We start from the raw sequence: 22312 nt of genomic DNA on the forward strand, positions 1-22312 counted from the left end.
GACTACCTGGGTACTGTGACATCCAAACCCGAGTTCAGGTGGTGCAAATATTACTGGACTGTTGATTTAAACATTACAATCAAAGGTTCAAGCTATGAAATATGAATTGTGGCCTAAATGATATGTAGTGATTCTTGCAGGTACATATTCTACATCACTAGAGGCTCTGTTAAACCATGTGCACTGTGGCATTGATCTAAGTGCCTGTTTACTTTACCCTGTTTGTCGCTAATTCTCCCACATTGAGGACAAAGGAGGTTTCTCCCCTGAGACGCCTTTGCTTTTCTCTCTTGCCCATGTGCCCGTCATTTTTAGGTAAAGAGCACGCTCTAGTGGCCAAACACCAGAGAGGCCTGCCTTGCATTACGTCACCACCTAAAGCCTGTGCTTAACTGCTTCAGGACACAGCACTAAACTGCAAAGTAGAACACAAATGGAGGCAAGGTTAAAGCAAAGGCGGCATTTCTTAACATATTGTGCCACCTCATGGTTGTGAACGGCTCAGCAGCAGCGGCAGCACGCCGCAGATAAACATGCACAGAGGCGGTCGCTCACAGAAGTGTCCGGATGTTGTACATAGCAACAAGCTGCCCATGATATTCATTTCTGTCAGGGAGTGCTGGGGGGGATGATGACCATGTTGCAGCAGCAATTAAGAAATGAATTTGATCAAGTGGTGTTCCCTCAGCGAAGAAGATCAGACCAAACCTGTTAGATGAATCTTCCCCAGCAGCATTCCTCCAAGCAGTTGTTGCCATTGTGCTAATGACTAAACTATGAAGATCAAAAATAAATGGATCTCTATAGCTTTAAACCAAAAGTTAACACAATTAGAGGTTTGAGTGAATGTAATTAATAGCCATGATGCATTGTACTTCCAACGGTGGTCGAAACCAGTCCTGGTATCTGGGCAACTCTTAATCCTCCATCCTGGTCGACACGGGGCACAATAGACCGAAAGACCTGAGATCTACCGCACAACAAAACCTGAACATACACAGTTTCTGCAGAAATAACCTTTGAGCACATCCAGACCCTGAAGTCCAACCCCCCCGTAAAGTGAATGACTTTTCAATAATGTGGTTTCCTCTGGTATGGGAGGTCGAGGAGGAAGGTACAGGCCAGTTTAAAGTAATTGAACATCCTCTGTGTAGATCGCCCTGGCAACAGCAGCTGCTGGTGATCTGGTGAATGATAAGGCCTATTTTCTATATTTACAATAATTCACATCATGCAGTTTTAGTAATATATGAAAAAAAAAATGTGACTAGAACCTTCTAGATGGCTATAGACATAATACCTTTATAAAAAAAATGGAAATATCCACAAAATTACAAGACACAGGTCGTGTTGGGTCATGATCGATAAACTCTGGTTACCTAAGCTCTCAGAAGAGCAATCGTTACATACAGATGATCACAAACTGCGTAGTCAGGACGTGTAGAGACCAAAGTAATGCTTTATTTTACAGCCTAGTATTACACATACAGTACTGATGTAAAAATCTCTAAGACATGAATCATCAGGTACTTGTCATTGCAATGTTTGCATTTTAAAAGGCTGTAAAATTAAGCTTTTGTTATTAGCATCATTGCAAATGTAGAGTCAGACATTTTATACAACATTAAACAGACTTTTCACCCATGAATAATAGACATTTTGGGAAGTTGTTTTCTTTTCCAACAAGAAAATTAAGCATGAAAAACACATAGGTTTTGAATGTAGATTTTTCCCTTATGGGTAAATTAAATTTATTTTAAAATTTGTCAAATGTACATAAATTATATTTGATGCATCAAAAACCAAACGAGAAAATCAAATACGCCCTTTTAAAAAGAGGCAACATAAGAGAGAGTAACATTCTTTGTTGAGATCATATTTAAACAAGTATTGGTCAGGCATTTCATTAACCTGGGAGAAGCAAAGTGCTAGACACAACAACCACTGAAGACAGTTCACCATACACCTTAATGAGGATTGGACTGAAGCACCGTATCTTAGCTTAAAGCTAAAATGGAGATTATTTAAGTTTTCCTTTTTCACAAAAACTTAATTGTGTTTATAGTCTACTTTCAACAATAAGCCAAGTTCACGCTTTTCTGAGGGAGAGGCATACTTGCAGTGACATTGCTCTATTTCAAGTTGAAGAACTGATGTGAACTGCTCGACCCCACAGGCTACTAAGACCTTGGTTTACTATATATTTTCCTCCAGGATGGAGCTTTGAGTGCAAATAAAGGCATACAACTCCTTCATGAGAAATAAACATGGAATTCAGCCACATGCTTTCAAATAGTAATCATATATTTAATTGATATACATATATTGCCACCATTGGCACATACGATATTGCACACAGTGATGAAATGTTGCACAGAAAAAATAGGTATTTTTTTTGTGGGCAGAAACATTCCAAAATTACAAATAATGTGGAATAATGCTGAAAGGTAAAACTACATTAAAAACAAAAACAAAACATGCTTGCTACTCCCCATTAATTGAGCAACTTACAACTTACACATAACTACCCAAGCCATAAAACTAGCATTTCAAGAAAGGGGGGGGGGGCTCACCAATATCAATTTATAACATTTTAACCCACGAACGATGTTGCCCATCTGCCCCTGCTCTCCCTGTTAACGCGCTCGGCTAGTAAAGAGCCAACTCTTCTGCATCATCTTGCATCTAGGTGACCACCCGCTTCCATGTTTACATGTAGGCCGATGCCTGGATGGCTGGGAAACGGGGATGGCAATGACATTAGGAAAGAAGGAAGGTAGCAGAAAAAGTTAAGAATTCTGCTTCTTTTTTTGTTTTGTTTTTTACAAGGATTTTTAACAAACCCTTTTAGCACCACGAGGCGTGCGCTAGCACACAAGGGGGCTGAGACACAAAAAAATGGAAGAGAGAAGAAACGATGACAAAAAGAAGCCAAACTGCGATCCAAAGCACCAGGCCAGCGTGTAAGCATGCAGAGTGTGTAAGGCACCAGGTTGTTTATATGCTGAAGAGGATGCTCCCAATCAGGTCTCTTTTAGTCTGTACCAGAAGCTCCAAAAATAGGTGGTCAAGGACAGTCTAGTTTGCTGGTTTCCAGTCAATCTAAACACGGGAGCAGTCATTGTATTCGATGCTGAGGTAAATCTGACTTAATCTGATTGATGCCAGTTTCTCTGGAGTTTATAAAACTGCTATCACACATCTATGAGATGCGACTGAACTGGTTTGGAACCAGTTGTTTTCCGTGTGGCAGCCCAAATATTTACAATTAGACCAAAACAGAATCTCATCACCCCCAGGTAGATATTTGGGCTTACAAATCCAAAGTAGAGCTATGAGAATGTATCCAAAGCAGCCCCACTGAGCTTCACCCCATCAGATTTTAAATTTGTAGGGATGGGCACATCCACGGACACACAACTGGACGTTTTTCAACAGGCAGGCGTTGGCTTATCCAGGTGTTCTTCTCAATGTCCCTCCTCATAGTGTGATGGTGATATTGTAATAACAGTTTGCGAGATCACTCCTCGAAAAAACTTCCACTACAACTACACCAAGCCTTTGGAGGGAATCACCCAGCACTCGAACTCAAGATTCATACAATATAGGCAGATAAAGATACAATTAGAAGGGTCCTTGAGCCAATATTTTGGGAGACCAACGAAATCTATTTTAGTGCAGATTAACATGCAGCAACAGCACTCCTTGGCACCATATAGACTTTTATGACTGAACAACATCACAAAATGTTTGTTTCGGACTTACTAACCAATGACGCGCTGCGGAAATTTAGCCTTTTTTCTCCAGACCACGAAACCAATCAACACAGCATGAATGGGGTGTTTGTCTTATTATCTGCAACTCGGGCCATTTGCTACATGTTGTCACTGCACTTCCTCTATCAAATACACATTTAGTACCTTTAAAATGAATACATTGCATTGACAACGAGACACAAAGGTAGTCTATAATATACCCATCTGCATGGCAACAATTTCAACTGAAACAAAAATTACAATATTAATATTTCTTTGAATGCCTCTGGCAAATGTCATCATATCTGGAACCATTGACCAGTTCAATATATTTTAGATTTTTATGCAATGCATATTGCACAACAAATAGAGCACTTATTTCATTTAATGAAAATGCCTACATATTCCTTTTAATACATACATCTAACCAGTTTCCGAAGCAGGCCTAGCCCTCGTATGATTCATGTGTAAACACATCTCTACTCACAGGTAAAGGTTAATAGGATGGCATGTGACAACCTTTTACAAAGTCTTTTTTGAAATTTGGTTCAAAAATTAAAACGTCTGATTTGTGCTGAAGTCATTAGCTCACATGAAAAGGAAACTTTTTTCATCGGAACTAGGCAATAATTCCATTTGAACATTGCAAACACTTTTTTTTTTTTTTACAATAACTTTAACGGTACAAAAGTTCTGTTAATAAGGGAAATAAACACTCAGTTCAATATTGTTTGTCAAGTAGGAAACAATGTTCAAATATAATGTTATTACTTTGTTTAGCAGCCTGTTAACTGTATTAATGGTGGATAAGTGGGGTAACATCCAGCGATGAGTGACAACATGTCATAACTGTCAGGTTGTGGAGGTTTCTTATATTGTGGGTGATGCTCCCTTGGAGTTAAACCATTACAGTTAAATCTTTAGATTTCTTTCTTTATACAGTAGAGTTCTTAATTATATTTCTCTTGTTATTTTTCATTACTCTTGCATCTTTTCTTCTTCTGTTGCTCTCTATATCAATCCTCGTCTCCATCGTCCGCCTGCATCTCCTCTTGTTGCTGCAGCTCGCTTGCCCTTTTCTCCCGCTGTTTCTCCTGGATCTTCTTCATCTCATCGGCATATTTACTGAAAGTATTCCCAAATTTGGACCACACTTTGTAGGGCACCGTGATCGAGTTGCGGTACGTGGGCTTCACCTCGCTTACCCTCATGAACACACCATACTTATTGGATCCGACGTCGAAGAAGAACCGCTTGTTGTCCACAGTCAATGACGACCCTTCGGGCAACTCCGCAGGTTCGTCCTCTACACCGTAATCGTCAATAAGTTTAGCCAAAGCGTCACGAAACTCAATAAGTCCCTGGGCAGGGAGAGCGATGGTCTGGCCTTGCGTGGATCCCAAACCGGGCCCCCGGTTAACGGTCTGCCGAATCCTCAGGAACCGTCCCCTCTGGTTCTCTTTCAGATCCATGTAGTATTTCCGATTCTCCCGCACCAAGAACTCGCTCTTCAGCGCTCGCCGGGGCTCGTCTTGGACCAAGCCCGGGTTGCTGGGACCCAGCTGGGCATAGTGTTCGATGAAGTCCCCCAAGTAGTCACGGAACTCGACCGCCACGGACATGGAGAGAGTGAGGCGGCTCTTGTTTCCACCGGCCCCGACTTCTGCTATCTTCAAGAAGCGGCCCTTCGCGTTCTGCTTCACGTCCAGATAGAAGCGCTTGTTCTGGATGTCAACCCGCTTCGACGCCAGCTCCTGGGTCTCGTGCTGGAGGCCGGTAGCCGAGCCCGCCCCTCCGGTCGCCAGGTGCATGGAGCCGAAGCCTGGGCCCGTGGCTGCTCCTCCCTGCTCACTTCCACTGTCTCTGTCCGCCATGATGCTGCCTGCCTGCCTTCTCCCTCTGTCTGCTGCAAAGCCACGGCACAGCCACTGCGAGCACCGCCGCTCTCGCGAGATCTGCACAGAGAGGTATGAAAAACGCGAGGGAAACGTTTCAATGCAGAGAGACGGAGGGTTTTTCACGGGATTTACTCAACACGGGGCCGCGTCACAAGTTAACATGGTTTGATTTAAATGGAACCATTGTTCTGAAGAGATCTGCACCTCTGCACCCAGGTTTAGTCCACATTCATGGGGCCCAGCGTCTGGAAACCATGGAGTGTTTTACTTCCTGGAGAGACCCTGTAGCTTAACTTGTGTTTTAGTTCAAAAAGATACAAAATATATATAATTTATCCATAATTAACACGTCATGTGCTTTGATTCTTTAATGTGCTGATTGTTTTAAAAACTATGTAAAACAAAGCTGTGGTAAAATGACCTAATTTTTTAATTTGGGCCAAAGTCATTGATTTTGCAGGTCAGAAATGGTCCCACGCGTTCTTAAACTTTCACATATTTAGCCAATCAAACTAAATATGTACAAATATATATTTTTAAAAGAACATTCAATTGCATTCTATAAATACTAGCAACAAAACAGTGTTAATAGGCAATAAGAAAAATTGATGTGCCCATTTACAGGGCTGCACACAAAGTGGCACAGGATCCGCAGCAGATCACTTGGTTTTTAATTTATAAACTTTATTATACAAAGTTTACAAAACAAGACTAGTCCACCATAACCTTGAGTTTAGCATTAAGGTCATGTAATTGACTGAAACGACACACCATTATAATATATTTATATACATATTTACATTTTGTCACATATTAATAATTATTTAATTTTCAAACACGATTTTACAGTTTTTAATCTTGAAATCAAATCTGCTTACCTGGCCTGGCAGTGAGGTGAAGTATCGTCTTACATGTCGGGCAGTGACTGCTTATGTTAAACGTGTTATAGGATCAGAAGTGATCAGGATACTTTCCAACATGCCACTGGACTCTCATTGGATTTAAACCGATAATATGCATCGTTTTAATAGGACTATATTATTTTAGTTTCATTCCTCAATGTGGTCATCTTGAAGTCTTTCAAAAGAGATATATCCGAGTTTTCTTAAGGAATCGATCAAGGACGCATTTTAATACCAGTTGTAACTTGGAGCTGTTCTGATCGGATCTTTATACTTGGTCTGAACATGACCTAAATCACTCCATCCGTGCTCATTAGGTCTGCTTGCGCCAAATAATGTAACACCGGCTCGGCCCGACGTTGGCTCTCGTGCCTCGATCGCGCGCTCACGTGAGGCAATCGCCTTATTTTTAATCTTTGGCCTTGGTGCGACAGTCAGGTCGAGTAGTGATTTTTAGGATCTCTGTATAATATAGGCCGCCTACAAGACTGCAGTCCTGCACCTCTGTCTCCAGTCTATTTAAAAGGTGTCATTCGGGTATCCAGACCTGAGCGTGCGAGGTGTCTTGTCTGTCTTACTGTGTGTCTTACTGTCTGTTTGTCTGTCTGTCTGTCTTACTGTGTGTCTTACTGTGTGTCTTACTGTCTGTCTGTCTGTCTGTCTGTCACATCCAGACAAGGCATGTGACGGATGTCAGAGCTGCTTTGTTCACAGCAGCATGTCACGCATTAGTATCCTAAAACATGTGAGTGTGACAGGCCTACATGCAAAGGATAAACCCACTAAAACACGTGTAGGCCACAGCAGGCTGCTAATGTCAAGGTAGGTCTACATACTCTGTAAGAGTAACAAGCCTACAAACAGCTGCTGACACGTCTCATGGGAATTTTCACCATACAATTCTATTTTTATTTATTTATTTATGCTCCAAAAAGGTCTAATGGTTTAATAAGCTAAACACGGCGTCTCTGTCCCCATGCTGGCGATACTTACTTTACAGAGTAATTGAAGAATGGGATATACTGTATATATATGTGTATATTTTTTTAATTATTATTTTATTTTGCTGTGAATCCCTGTAGACTATGTCGGGTCGTTGTCAACGTTGGTATTTCTTCCTCAAGCATAAGAAAATGATAAATAAAGTATTTTTTCTGTATTGAAAAAGCAGCTTTTACACGAGTAATTGAAGCAGCAGCTTTTACGCATGTAAAAGTGCCTTTTATCTGTATGATTAGATATAATCCAGCCAACAAGGGTAATAATTTCAGCCAATAAAGTTGACGTAAATAGTCATTAGAGAATGCGATAAAAAAAAAAAGACCAGCATTGTGAAACAACGCTCCGTTTCGGCTGCACCCAAAAAGACTCATCACACGCCTTCTTTCCTTTTTCGGTTAAATATGTTAAAGACGATCTCAATGTGTGTGTGTGTTTATGTGAGAGCATTTAAAGTTAATAAGTCTCTCAGCTCTTTCAGTCAATATTCGTTATGCACTTCACAGATATTCATCTTAAACATGTGAGCTGTGGTCTTTAACATTTTATACAGCTTGAATCAAGTCGATTGTGATATAGGCCAGTTGTGTAACTTGATATGTGGTATTTTATTTCATTATGTATTGTTACAACATGGAAATGATTAAATGTTTTGCATTAAACGGACAATAGATCTATCACGTTGGCCACATTATTCAGAATAAATAAAAGACTACGTTACTTTTTAACATGGACATTTCTAAAGTGTTAAAGGCTGTTTTAAAGGCCTTAGTGGAGTTCAGTATAACATTGGCTGTAAATCCCAGAAACTTAAACCATTACAATCTTTTAATATTTATAAAATTCCCTCTAGATAGGCTTCTTATTATAGTATACTTATTAATAGATAATAATTAATAAAGCTTAATATTAAAACACACATTTAAAATGTTTATATATGTTGCTTTGCACTTGCATAGAAATGCATAATACTGATTAAGCTTTTGTAAATATAACTTTCAACCATTCATTGATACGACACTGGAATAATAAATAATATCCAATGGACGAGTATAGACTATGATACTAAGAAAGTTGATGACATTCAGAGATAAATTAACTATTTCATCAGCATGCTCGTATATTATTAGGCCAAAACAATAATAAATAAATAAATAAATAGCCTATCATGTTAAAAAGGTAAAATCATTTAATTTATTACTGAAATACTACCGACTATTGCTGTAATAAACATTCTTAGAAATAAATGACATCCATTTATCAGAAAAATATATTGTTAAAAGTAGGGATTGGACCAAGACGTGAAACTACTAGTTGCAAATGAGGCGAGGTGAGCATGAAGGCCTGAAATCCATTTTCTGTTGTTTTTTAGTTTTAGTTTTTTTCATTTTATTATATTTATTTATTTATTATCTCATATAAAGTCATTGAAATATACCTGATATTCCCTCAAAGGTCGAGGGGCCTCCTGATCAGATCCACAGCATTCATCACTTCCTGTGCGGCAAAATCCAGTAACCTTTTGTCTGCTGGAGTAAATAGTTAGTGATCATAATGACCCACAACCAACATTCAAATAAGCATAAAAAAATTATTTAATCCAAACGAAATTATTCTGCAGCATGATGACCACACGGGCCTTTGATGCACAGATGCCTGAGGCATGCTGGCGCTTTATGGCGTCTTTGTCTGGAACCTTCCTTGTAGTTACATTGTCGCCTCGTTTAGTTTTTTTTTTAGTCAACATGTCTATTTGATTACTTACGTTACTTTGTTTATTTTATTTCCAAAGTTAAAGCTGCAGCTCACCTGCCGCTCTTTCTCTTCGGTTCTCCTTGGTGCTGGCGATATGACACACGCGAGTCTGCAAAACAGGTGAGTCATTTTTTTTAAATAATAGGAAAAATATATTATTTAGAAATTCTTCTTTTTTTGTTGTTGTCGGACACTTAATTTCTATGTAACCCGTAATATAAAATTCTAAATTTGTCATTTAATCCCACATTTTTATTCCATATCTCACCTGTAGGACTATATGTTTCTATTTCTGTCTGGTTTACTGATACAGACCCTATCTATGTGCATGTTTGACAGTCCACAACCTGTCACTTTAACTAATCTATCAGCATTTCTTCTGTTTTTCTCTCCAATTTCTAATCCTGAATATGAATCACATAAATTAAATCTGCTCGGATGCTTAGGCCACGTCCAGCGCACATATCAGGCTCAAAAAAGCATTTTTATTGATCACCCCACAGTCTTTAGTCTGCACCCCAACACCGATATGTGGCTCTGCTCCAAATGCAGCTGTGTGTGCACCGTTTTCATTTCCACAGCAGACGCGTGCACGCTGACATAAGCTGCAATGCAATGGCTCTGTAAACTCGGCGAGAGCGATGACACGCACAGCGCTGCGCGTTATAAGACACTTAAGCGGCCGCAGGACAGTAACAACCCCAATGACACGTCAAAAAGAAACGCGTCGGTTCCTCCTCAAGCGGTGACCTACCGCTCCAGGCCGCTCAGTGTGCAGCCGCGGCGCCGCACAGCCTCACCGGGGAGCCGCTGGAGAAGAGACGGGGCAGAGGACGCATGCGATCGGGCCTCAGACAGCACAGAGGACCGCTGCTGCTTCCTCCACAAGATGGACAGGAGACGGCGAGTCGTGGCACGGACACACGCACAAGTTCAACGACGCACGTTTCACCTCTGATGTCAACACGCACTCAGTCACTCGTACGGCGGACGTGCGCCTCCCCTTGGCGCAATTGGGGAATTGCAGCTTTGCCTCCTGGTGGTTAAAAAAAAACAGACAGGGGAGCATTTTAGGCAATATAATGGAGGTGAGCGTCTAAATAAGTATTTCTACTGAATGATACAAGCCACGTCTCACTCACAGCATGTTTGAATCCCTCAGGGGATGCATGTCACACCCATGCACAAAACCTATTCAAGTTTTATTTGTCATATGCAAGTTAACACAGAGTCAACAGTACAATGAAAGGTGTTGGACAAGAAGAAACCGGTGCAATAGTTAAACAAATAGAAAATAAAAGGAGGTAGAAAGAGATTACTATTAAAAACAAAAGTCAAATACAATACAAAACTAACACTATATACATTAAAAGGTGCAGTGTGACATTCGTTGCAAATGAAGTAACAACGTTAACTGTATGGATTATGTATGTATAGTTATTGCACCGTTTGTGTTTGCGTTTGTGCACATTTTCCCAAATAAAGTGCGAACAGGTTGTGTTGTTGTAAAACCAGCGCCTCACATGAGCAGTTATTGTCACAGTGACTAGGGTTTCATCTCACACACACACAGTTTGTGTGTCTGTGTCTGACATCAGCTCTGTAGTTCTAATTTATAGGCCCTGTAAACTTTCAGCACCACGGAGAGCAGCCAGGTCTGCTTCAGCTCTGCAGGACATGGAAACTAACGTAGCCTCATTTTACAGGTTTTCACAGGTATATGTGCATTTTCTTATGTAAACTTAAAACAAAGATTTGTTCTGGGACTCATGGCCCCCCTGTTAATTTGATATAAGTATTTATTTATTGTCCCAAACTCATTATTCAGAACACACTGAGCATGTTTTGTTGGACTGAGTTCAAACGTGCTTTTCCTGAGTTATAGGTACTTGTGTAGCTTGATTTACAGCAAGTGTGTGTATGTGTCAGATTTGTCACAAATAGAGTGGTCAGCAGATGTCGCTCTTTGTGAATACTGTCAGTACAACAGCCTGCATCCGCATTCCCATCCAAAGCAAACCAATACTATCCTAACCCCACAAACATAGCATTAGATGATAAACAAACGTGTTGATATGGTATATTATGCATCTTATTTAGGTCCAGTTCCTTATAGAGCTACTTTATCACGTGAACACATTCTTCTAAAAACACACTTTCCCAGATGTTTCTCCCTCTGAAGTGATTCAACTATGTCATTTCTCTGCATTGGATCCAACACAGACCTCCTACTAGTTTTTAGCAGTATGGATTTGATGCGGAGCTTCAACATCAGTTTTTTTGCCAGAGGCAGAGCAGCGAATGTGACCTGAATGCAGGGCATGACTTAATGCGATGAGACGCAAAACTCATTCAAAACAGTCTCCTGAAGAATGTGAGAAAGCTTTCGCAGCCTTAGTCATCGCAGCCATATGATTTCTCCCAGGCCCCGCGGAGTGTGTGTGTATATATGCGGCTGCATGTGAACCGATTTGATTTTTTATTTATTTGGAGTGATGCCTCGGCTACAGTAAGATGCGATTTTGAGGAGGGACAGTCATGGATTTAGGATTTCACTCTAACGCGAGATCGCCGCTGATAAAACACCATGGAGTGATTGGCACACAGTAGATCGACCTTTTTTTGGTCCATCGTGTCTCGGTGCTCCGATCCTGCGTTTTTTTGTTGTTGTTTTTTGTTGTTGACGGATCCCCTTGGCAATCGGCATTATTTCCTCCCCGTCTGTGGCTGTATAGTGGGGGGAGGCGGAGAGAGAGCCGCGGTGGAAGGCGGCGTATTAGCGCTAGAGCTGCCCATCAGGAAGGAGAAAAACTGTTTTATTTTTTTTAGGGGAATGAAACGTGGCTTTTTGTTCTTGCGAGCGGACCAAACTTGTGCTCCACTGCAGCATTTTGCGTCTTCTCCCTCCGCTGCAGAATATACGGAAAGGCATCATATAGCGATGCCCCACCACTGCATTTTTTGGGCAAAGATAAGAGTGGCGTCGTCTTGCAGTTCTAAGGCTACTATGGCAGCATAAGGGGGGCATCGTCTTCTGGAAGGGGGAGAATCCTCCGATTCCTCGCTTGGCTGCATCTACAATGCCTTATTATTATTATTATTATTAGCGGAGAGCAGTGACTGGATTTGAACCCCCAGCATCATCCCGCGGTTTCCCCCCCGTCTCAGAAGCTGCTCTTTACCCATTGCAAATCACTCGAAAGAAGCAGCGGATCCCGATGGCATGGACACTTATGCAAGGTCTGCCGCCGCGCTGCCGTGCTACTGGAGCCTCCTCGCTGTCTCTTCATTCAACCCAGCTCCGTCGCCATCGCCCCGCAGCCGAGAGAGCCCTGCCGCAACGCGACCAGCGACCACCGAGCCAAAGCAGGCGGCATGAGGCTTGATTCAGTGCATTTATCCATGCTGGTCATCGGGGTCTCATTCGCCTGCTACTCCCCGAGTTTGAATTCCCTGCAGGACCAGGCTTACAAATCCGCCGTGGTGATCGAGGGCAAGGTGCAGTCCACGCCTGGGAACGTCTCCGCGGAGACGTACCGTGTGAATGTCAAAGTGCTGGATGTTTGGCCCCTGAACAGCGGGGGTCTGGAGCGGGAGCAGCTCGTCACCGTGGGGGAATTCGGATCCGAGGCGCCGTGCACCAAAGTGAAGAAGAACCACAAGTACATTTTTTTCATGGACCCCACTGACCAGCCCTTGGTTTTCAAGGCATCGTTTGCGCCTCTGGACACGAATGGGAAGAACCTTAAAAAGGATGTTGGGAAGGTCTTGTGTTTGGACTGCGGTAAGTTAATGCATTGTGGATCACCGGTGAAGTCCAAACCCGGAAGAACGAACGCTCTAATAACAGCTCCCTTGCTTATAGGGCTTTTTGGTAACAGGTGCTCTGTTGAATTGTGGTTATTGTGGCCACAGCATGGTTTGGAGTCGGTGGGTGCCAGATAAGGTGCCTAAGGGGCGTCTATGCAGCAATTTTCGACAACTCTCGCAGGCTCCCATAGCCCACATGATCAATCAAACTCTCTTTCTCTCTTTCCCTCTGCTATTCTCTCTCCCCTCAACTGCATCAGACATGCGCCTCGCACTGTTGCTTGTGAGGAATTGCAGTTTGTGTGTATCGAACTATCTGCATCCTGCAAACCCGCATTATACTTTTAACCTTTTATTGACACTTCGCGATGCAGCTCTTACTCCGTTGACCTGACACACAGATAGATTTCTGTTTAATCAACATGTTGCTTCTCGTGGGAACATACAGACCTCATGCATTTCATGGACCCGGTACGATTTCAGCACCAGGGACAGCGGCCTGTATCGCTGGTATCACGTGTGCCCTAAGCAAACTGGTTCCTGGTCTATATTTAGGTTCACGACCTGCTTTAATGCTTTAATACCCTACACTTTGGCATAGCCTGCGGTTCTGTCCTGTACTCACACATATTCTCTGTACCAGCAGAGGGCCATAGCACTGTGTGTTACAGTCCTAACCTACAACCTATGAGATGGTTGTTGAGAATATGAAATAATCAACTTCACCACCCAACACTTTTTCAAGATTCACGCACAAGAAGTTCAGGGATGGACTGTGGTCAGTAGATGTCGCCCTCAGGGAGTCATTTTAAACATCCGGTACATTTTATGTTGTAGTAAGGTGCTCTTTTATTGTCACTCCTGATCTTCAAGTGTATTTATATTGTTAAATGAACAAATTGACACCATGGCTTTTTGCAGGATTCCCCAATTTAAAATATGATGGGTGAGGATATTGTTTAGGCTTTGCAACCTATTGATTAAGTACAATGCAGCACACTGTTGCTGCAGTACGCCGCACACAAATAGGTTACCTTAATTCATGCACGGAGCAATGTATTGTCTAGTGACCAGATCTGTGGGGTGTCTTGTCACCACATCTATTTCCTTCAATGGCACAGAAAGTTTTCTTGCTCTTCACCTGCAGGTAAAATGTGTTTCCACTACTTTATAATTAAAGTAACAACAGGATCTTATCACAGAGCCACTCCTTTTCTTGTGTCCACAGCTAATGTCCCACGCTAGTCAGCACCTGCACAAGCTCAAAATAAGTCGTAGCTTTTCTTCCACTTTAAATGTAATGAGCCAATTAGAGCACACGTAACACACGCAACATATTTTACCTCCATTGTAATGTTTAACACAGTTGAGCTTCCACTCAAGTGTTGTGGCCAAGAACATAATGTGTGTTCTATACTGCCGCCTCCTTACAGTCACTTACCCTGCACTCATGAGACACAAATTCTCCCCTCTCTTCTTGTTTTTGCCACTCTCACTCTGGCTTCTAAACTCATCATCCCATTAGAGAGGTAACATAAAATGTACCTTATTACCTCTCGAGTTTCTTTAGCAGTCCAAATGTCCCCCATGAATTCTTCTGCCACTTAGCAGTGCTTGTCAGTGGTGTGCTTGAACTGGCGCGGCCACCTCACAGTGTTACCTGAGAGAGTTGCCACACCCTCTTCCTGAGGCTGTGTAGATCTTTATCTAGTTCAAAGTACCCAGCAACATAGCTAATGTGGCTCTGGTGGGCCATTGTAACTGAGGGAATTATTCCTCTTCTCCCCAATCATAACCATTTTCAAGCTAGCCTCTCATACAGACACATAAACAGTCAGTCCCCTGACATCCTTGTATCCCTTTGAGCTCCCTTCGTCATTCAGCAGTGGCTCAAGGTCGCAAATGTTGTGTTGACTACCTCTATCCCTCATATTAATTTTCCCAAACATTGTATTTATTGCATATATTTTATTGGCCACCCTGTCAACCTTTCACTGGTGCACATGCAGCTTTGCCTGGGCCTAGCCTCTGAGTCCAGGCCCACTCAGCAGCACACATCCCAAACTTGCCTTAAATCCCTGTAGTGCAGAAGAACACAAGCTCCTAAGCGTGGGAATCAAGGGACTGAATGTACATACTGTACAGCTCACAACGTGATGCAGTTGTTGTCCTCTGGTTCCTAAGGGCCGCCTGAAAAACAGCGCTCACCGCCTGCACCCTTTCGTCAGGCCTCAGTCAGCTGGGACTTACTGATACACTGTTTTTACTGATTACAACAAACATGCAGCATCACAAAAAAAATGTGAATGCAGGATAATTGGATCAAACTTCTTGCCAGTGTCAAAATTATATCGTATCTGAAACTTTAATATTGTCTCTGAGGCTATTGTACTGTAAAGAGTCAGTGTACAGACTGTAAGCAGCAAGTCCAGTGCTGCTTCGTGACAAGTCACTGACGATCAAACACTTTCACCTCTAAAAGAAATGTGCCTTAACATGTATGTAAAATGAATATTTGACATACTTTTGTTTCACAGAGGGCTATATTCAGTATATGACTGCAGCCACCTGAAATGACATTATAAAGCCATGACCTATTCCTCAGTGCACACTTTGTTACCATCCGCAGCAGATTGGCTGGTATTTTTTTTCACCCTGTGTGTGTGTGCATGTGTGTGTGTGTGAGTGTGTCATCATGGCAAAGTCTGTGTCCTGGAGACTGTAGCAGGAACTACCACAGAGGAGGATTTAAGTACTTTGGTGTTTTTATGTCTGTGTGTCTGTGGACAGATTGTGTCACTGCGATAGCATCACAACTGGCCAGATAGTTATGAAATCGTACAGGTGTGTAGCCGAGATATCTATGACGGCCAAGAGTCTGGTCTGATTCACGAGTTGTGATTACCCATGTTATAATCTAGTAATTACCACTGAGTTCTCATGGGTTGCAACATCACCATGTCGACGGGTGTTATGGCTGCTGTGATCCCATCCCTGTCTTTACAGTATTTAGTCCTTGTTTTAGCTGGTTGAATGTACACTAACCTACAGCACGTTGCTAGGAACACCATACTAATGCAGAGTAGAGCCTCTCTTTGCTCTCTAAACAGCTTCTGTTCTTCGTGACATGGATTCAACAAGATGCTGGAAACTCTCCTCTGAGATTCTGCCCCATGTTGACACGATTGCATCACATCATGTCTGCAGAATAATCAGCTGCACATTCACGCTGCCAATTTCCTGTTCTACCAAATCCCGAAGGTGTTCTATTGGATTCAGATGTGGTCACTGGGGAGGCAACTGAAGTACACTGAACTCGCTGTCATGATCATGAAACCAGTTTAAGACGACTTTTACTTTGAGACCTGCTGCATCATCAGGCTGGAAAATAGCCATTGGAAGAGGCTGTGAAGTACATATTCATCAACATTACTCAGATAGGCTGTGACATTCAAACAATGATTGATTGGTGTTAAGAGGCCCAGAGTGTGCCAAGAAGACATTCTTCACGCCATTACACCACCAGCAGCAGCCTGGACTGTTGACACAAGGCAGGTTGGGTCCATGGATTCAATCTATTGATGCCTAAGTCTGTCCCTATTATCTGCGTTCCTCTGCAAAAATACACATCCATCAGAGCAGGGTGTGCTATTTTGTTCAGTGTTGTCTCATATTTCTCTCCTTGGCTTACAGGAGTAAAACATGGTGAAGGGGGTCTTCTTCTAGTTGTAGCCCATCCACCTCATTGTTTTGTCTCTGAAATACTCTTTATAAATCCACACCAGTTATAATGAGTGGAGTTAACATGTCCATTCTGTCACCTCCAACCAGTCTGGTCACTCTCCTCTGATCTCTCTCATCAACAGATGTTTCCATCCAGACGACAGCCGCTTACTGGAAGTTTTTGGTTTTGGCTGGAAAACATCAGTTTCAGAAATACTAACCAACAATGATGTCATCGTCTAGGTCACTGACATCACATATTTCCCCCATTCTGATATTTGATGTGAAAATTAACTGAAGCACCTGACCAACATTGTTTTTAATGCGTTGAGCTGCCTTAACACGATTGGCTGATAGTTGCACAGATAAGCAGGTGTACAGGCGTTCCTAATAGTGTGTGGTGCATGTTGGTAGGCTTGGTGTGGAAGTACTGAACAATAGAGCGTCTTCTCTACTCTCATGCTTTCATTCATTTGTCCTGAGTGGAATCTAATCCATCGACACACTGAATGCTTTTTAATGACAGGAGCAGAGAGGGCTACAAAAAATGTGTATACCCTGATTATCTATCATTACCAACTTTGTAGTATGAGTATCTAGTGCCTCACAGCAAGAAGGTTCCAGGTTTGAATTGTGGTTCAGCCGAGGTCTTTCAATGTTCTCCCCGTGTCTGTGTGGGTTTTCTCTGGGTACTGTGGCTTCCTCCCACAGTCCAAGATATGCATGTTAGGGGAGACTCTAAATTGTCCATAGTTGTGAGTGCAAGAGTGAGTGGTTGTTCCAGGTTGGACCCCACCTCTCGCCCCAAATCGGCTTGAATTGGCTCCAGCTCCCCTCTCAATCGTCAGAGGACAAGCGGTATAAGATAATGGATGGATGAACCAAACTTTGTTGATCGTGTGCTGAGCTTTATGCCACTTATTACTTTTTAAAGATCATCTGAGGGTCTGAGATAAAATGAGATGTGTCCTAATGCGAGTGGACATTTTTTTGATTGGAGTCCAGTCAGACATTGCTGTAACCTCAAGTATGTCACATCTGCCTTTTAGCTTAGCATAACAATAGTGTTAGTAGTGTCCCTCGCGGCGCAGCCTGAATCAAGAATCGTGAAACAGATGTGGTAGGTGAGGCCTCTGGCTTTGAGACTATCCATTGACTCCATGGAGGAGACCTACATAATTTCATTTTGCGGTTGCATGTGTGTGGGTGTATGCAGACTGGTGGGAGCACTGTATGAGTGTGAGACAGTACAAATCGGTGCAACACTGGGAAAACAAAAAAGGTCCACGTCCTTACTTAGGCAAATAATTCTCACTTCTTTGAGTATTTCTGTGTTGCTAATTAAGGCCATTGATTTGTTTTACATTAATTAGTGTAACAGTGTTGTGGTGAACGCACACTCTTATCACTAGCCTGTCACTGTGAAGTCCCAGTGTATGCAGGTCGCAGCTGCTGCATTGAGGTGGTAGACAGGCGGGACTCTGCCCCGAGCGATGCATCTTTCCATGAAGTGAGAGAGTTCCTCAGAAGAGCCTAGACATAGAATAGGAATGACAGCTGCTGATGGCTACTGGCTTCTGTGCTTATCCCACAAATTTGTTTGGTGGAGGCGGCATGAATCAACAATGCGTCCGCACGTTGGTCATTGTATCCGAATGGCACCCTCAAGGGCAATTCGGCAAACAGTCGCTGATTGTGACAAAAGGTGCTCATTTATTGTTTTTTTCACCACTGAGATTATTGTCATGTACAGGATGCGTGTGTTTGTTTTATATAAGTGTGATTGAAGTGTTTTCCACTGTCAGCGATGTTGTGTGCGGAGCAGGAAACACGGATTGTTTTGACTGAGGTTACACTGCATGTTTCCGGGGACCGTTTTCCATGTTCACTGGGTCATTTATGTCGACTTTCCGCCCGCTGATTATCCACTCGGCGACTCTACTTTGACAACATGGCTTGATGTATATTTATGAGATGTATGACAAAGGGGTATGGCCATTTTCAGTAATTGGCAGCTCATTTCCCTGTCCTATTAGGGCACTTTCTCACAATCACTCAGACTTCTTCTCCACATCTCTTAAGACGCAGAATTTTTTTTTTAAGCCATTTTTATGACAGCGTCCATTCTGTCTATCCTCTACTTAAGTCACACTTTTGCAGTGACAGGCCAGGTTTCACTGTAGAGTTGTGGTTTTACTGAATCAGGTCAGAGTTGATACCACAGCTGTTACAAAGCAGATGTGTGATGGGAGTAAGTGTGGAGCTCGGAGCCTCTCAGTCACTGGGCTTTACCCTGCAACCATATTAAATCAGGTTGATGTCATCAGGTGGTGTTTGTGACTGTTGCTGCCTAGTGGTATCACACAGTGACGGAGAGAAAAACAAAATAAGACTCTGTCTTTTCACAGTCTTAAGTTGAGTGGGTTGTTTGGTGGCAGTATTTTTTTGAGCCAATAGTTTGTCTAATTTTCTACAGTGTCTGCTGATTCATCTATTCTTTACAGCACAGTGCAGCTCGTAACAATACGGGATGTTTGTTGAGGTTAGATGACTTACACAGAAGTGAGGAATTTAAACTCCTCTTCTGCTCCTACTTTGGTCTTCTCAGCGTTTTCTTGGAAGCGCCTCACAGACATAATCCATCTCATAAATTAGAAATGTTTTAGATCATATTTTCAAAAAATCCATACGGTGTAATTATTTGTCTGAGTATTTAATCTTTAAAATTATTTTGATACTATTATAGCTACAGCGTGTTTATTGTGTGTTGTACGGTGGAATTTTGCTTCTTGTGCGTAAACAAATACATAGACACGTGCAGATGCTATACAGTCCCATTATGTGCATATAATGTACTGATGCTGTATAGATGAAACGAATGCATCCCTGCAATAATCCGGGTAGAGACCTCATGTGTATTGTTAAGAGGATCTAGTCTACTGTTGGTTAAGCTGTCTGCCACCGTCATAACACTAATCTAACACTAATCCGTATATATACATTATCTGTAGCATAACCACCTCGTTTATAACCACATATAAAAGTGGGGTGAGAAATGTCTGTTTTGGTAGTTATTAAATATTTATGCCCATTAATTTTTCCACATACATCTTTTTTACGGTAGCCTACTAGCAAAGCTCTATAGCTTTTGGCAAATTCAAACTTATAAGTTTTAAAGCATACACATAATTTATGATGAGCTTTGGCCGAGGCTAACCAGTGTTTTGTTTGATTATAGCAAACAAATACAGTGTTAATACAGATTTTTTAATGCAATTATTATCAATAATTTGGAAAGAGCATAGAACGTAAAGGTAGAGGGTTAAAATTTGCTGAAATGGATCACAACACGCTAACAGACACACAGAACTGGCATGTTATCTGCTTTTTATATGTGTCAGCAAACGAATAACTGTGAACCTTCTCAGATGATATATTCACTGTCCTATACAGTGTTGCTTTGGTTTCAGTCCTCAAATAGGTCAGATGAGACTCTTTAAGTCATGGCACAATAGTAGCTCTGGACTCTGTTTTCCAAATTATTGCCAATCAAATGCCTGCATATCATTTTCACCGCTGGTGTTAACTGTGCGTTTAGAGAAGGACCATAGACTGTATATAGAGATGGATATCACATCCTTCTCCCACTATCCAGAAATGAAGCCAAATATAAATGCTGACATCTTGATCATTTAGAGACAGACTCTGCACTTTAGCAATCAGGAAATGGCGCCGTGGTAGCAAGGTCCCGCTGATGCAGAGGCTTGACCAATCGTGAGTCAGTCTCAGCTGTCAATCTTGACATTTCACCCAGTTTTGTAGCACCAAATAATAATAGTATTAATAACCTCAAATTTATTTGATGTGTACTTTTACTTTTTAGTCCAGGTCCCATCCACTAACATGGAGGAGGCGTGATTTATGTCTAATGCTGCAGCCAGCCACCAGGTGGCAATCAAGAGCTTTTGTGGAGCAGTCATGTCCATCTTCATATACAGTCTATGATCGGGAATCACTGTCATCCATGACGTGATATCCATTACTTGACTGGTCATTACAACAGTGGCTCCTCTGACCTTCCAGTTAGCTATAAGCCCGCGTGCACAACGTCAGGGGACGTACTCACCTAAATGGAATGCAGCCATTATTAAGGCTATTAGTTACACAAAATGTCTGCCTCCAGAGAGGTCTAAGCAGCTTGTCTGGCATTTCACACCAGCTGAACTCTTACAAATAGATCCAGAATGTGATAATGTCACAGAGGAGATCATGAGCACGGGAGTCTGACAAGGTTTCATAGTCATCCTGCCAAAGTCCAAAATTATCCAAAAAAGACGAGCATCATCTCTTTCATTTTGGTGGTTAAAAAATACCAAATTTAATATTCATTTATTTGTCATTAGTAACATTAGTTTGAGTGCTCTCAGATTCGTATTGAACTAAGGGAATTCTAAGATCTTCACTTGTGTGCCTGGAGATTTTCAGGATTATACTCAAAGACTAAATGAAAGAGTCAAAACAAAGTTGTGTTATGATAGACTACAGTAAGCCAACAAAAAAACCTTGGATTATACCGTACATATTCTTATCACCACCTCTTCACCACTTCTGATGGAAAACCCCTCCCTTTGATTAACTACAGAGCTGTTTGTGATGCTAGAAAATCTCCAGACACGACACAAAACCAAGTTGTTATCACCTGCTAATTCTGCCCTAACGTGCTGCACCACAAAACTAAAATAGTATCAGTTTAGTCCTGCGTGAGCGGTTTACCCACTCTGCTGTGACGGACGCTGTGTTTTGCACAGTTGTGGATGTCTGCTTAACATGCCCTTTGATTGCTCACACACCAAAGCAATGCTTTGGATGATTATACATTTTTATGCCGTAATACAGAATTACGTCTGGGCTCATGGAGGATAATGGGGTTACTCTAAGTTCTGAAGGATAAGAAGGGTGAGGACAAGTGTGTAGTGTGTAAGGCCATTTAAGGCTTGTTGTTTCATATCAAATTTAACATGTGATCCACATAACTTCAAATAGTTTTGCTGAGATTTTCATTTAATTATAACTCTATAAATGTTGCGACTGGGGAGGTTTGGAAAATAACAGTCAGCAAAAAGGCATCCGCAGAAATGCTTTTTCTTACACAACATAAAAGGCCTAATATGCACTGTGCAATGTTCACCAATCTGTTACAATATTTAATATGTTCTATTTTTGTACTAATGTTTGACTTAAAGATTTGTTTTATTAAGTTGTTTTGTAGTAGAGCAAAGAGCCATTTTTGAATAAGCATTTGGTCATTGAGTACATGCATTTGCATCTCAAGAGATTTGACAAGCAGGTCACCATCTTTGATGATTACAGAAGCATTTTTTATACATATCACACTTTTACTTCCTATAATTGTCAATATACAGCATCGCCTACAGCACTGCTGCAAAACTGTGCTTGCAAGCAGCAGAAA

The 22312-nt window shown here is 41.8% G+C and overlaps 2 protein-coding genes across 5 annotated transcripts in view; one reads left to right on the forward strand and one right to left on the reverse strand.

The window, feature by feature from the left end:
- Positions 1–1441: 1441 nt before the first annotated feature.
- puraa (purine-rich element binding protein Aa) lies at positions 1442–10216 on the reverse strand. Of its 3 annotated transcripts, none has more exons than XM_035178026.2 (4): positions 10064–10156; positions 9364–9418; positions 8993–9083; positions 1442–5710 (listed from the first exon to the last, which is right to left on the reverse strand). In XM_035178026.2, the coding sequence occupies exon 4, from the start codon at positions 5627–5629 to the stop codon at positions 4772–4774; it is 858 nt and encodes a 285-aa protein (XP_035033917.1). In that variant the 5' UTR covers positions 5630–5710; positions 8993–9083; positions 9364–9418; positions 10064–10156; the 3' UTR covers positions 1442–4771. The 3 variants fall into 3 exon arrangements, with proteins under 3 accessions (XP_035033917.1, XP_035033918.1, XP_035033919.1); XM_035178027.2 differs by having other exon boundaries at positions 8993–9080; positions 10064–10139; XM_035178028.2 differs by lacking the exon at positions 8993–9083 and having other exon boundaries at positions 10064–10216.
- Positions 10217–11690: 1474 nt separating this feature from the next.
- The window catches only part of nrg2a (neuregulin 2a), a 73717-nt gene continuing 63095 nt past the window's right edge, over positions 11691–22312 (forward strand). Inside the window, exon 1 of one of the 2 annotated variants that reach the window (XM_035178022.2) lies at positions 11691–13093. In XM_035178022.2, coding sequence (XP_035033913.1) covers positions 12685–13093 — 409 coding nt within the window. In that variant the 5' untranslated portion in view covers positions 11691–12684. The remainder of the gene's footprint in view (positions 13094–22312) is intronic. The other variant, XM_035178021.2, reaches the window with a different exon arrangement.

The sequence above is a fragment of the Hippoglossus stenolepis genome, chromosome 15 (genome assembly GCF_022539355.2).
Source record: "Hippoglossus stenolepis isolate QCI-W04-F060 chromosome 15, HSTE1.2, whole genome shotgun sequence".
Taxonomy (NCBI): domain Eukaryota; kingdom Metazoa; phylum Chordata; class Actinopteri; order Pleuronectiformes; family Pleuronectidae; genus Hippoglossus; species Hippoglossus stenolepis.

Excerpts from the sequence above, each read along its gene's own strand:
- puraa (XM_035178028.2), bottom strand. The coding sequence starts at position 5,629 with ATGGCGGACAGAGACAGTGGAAGTGAGCAGGGAGGAGCAGCCACGGGC.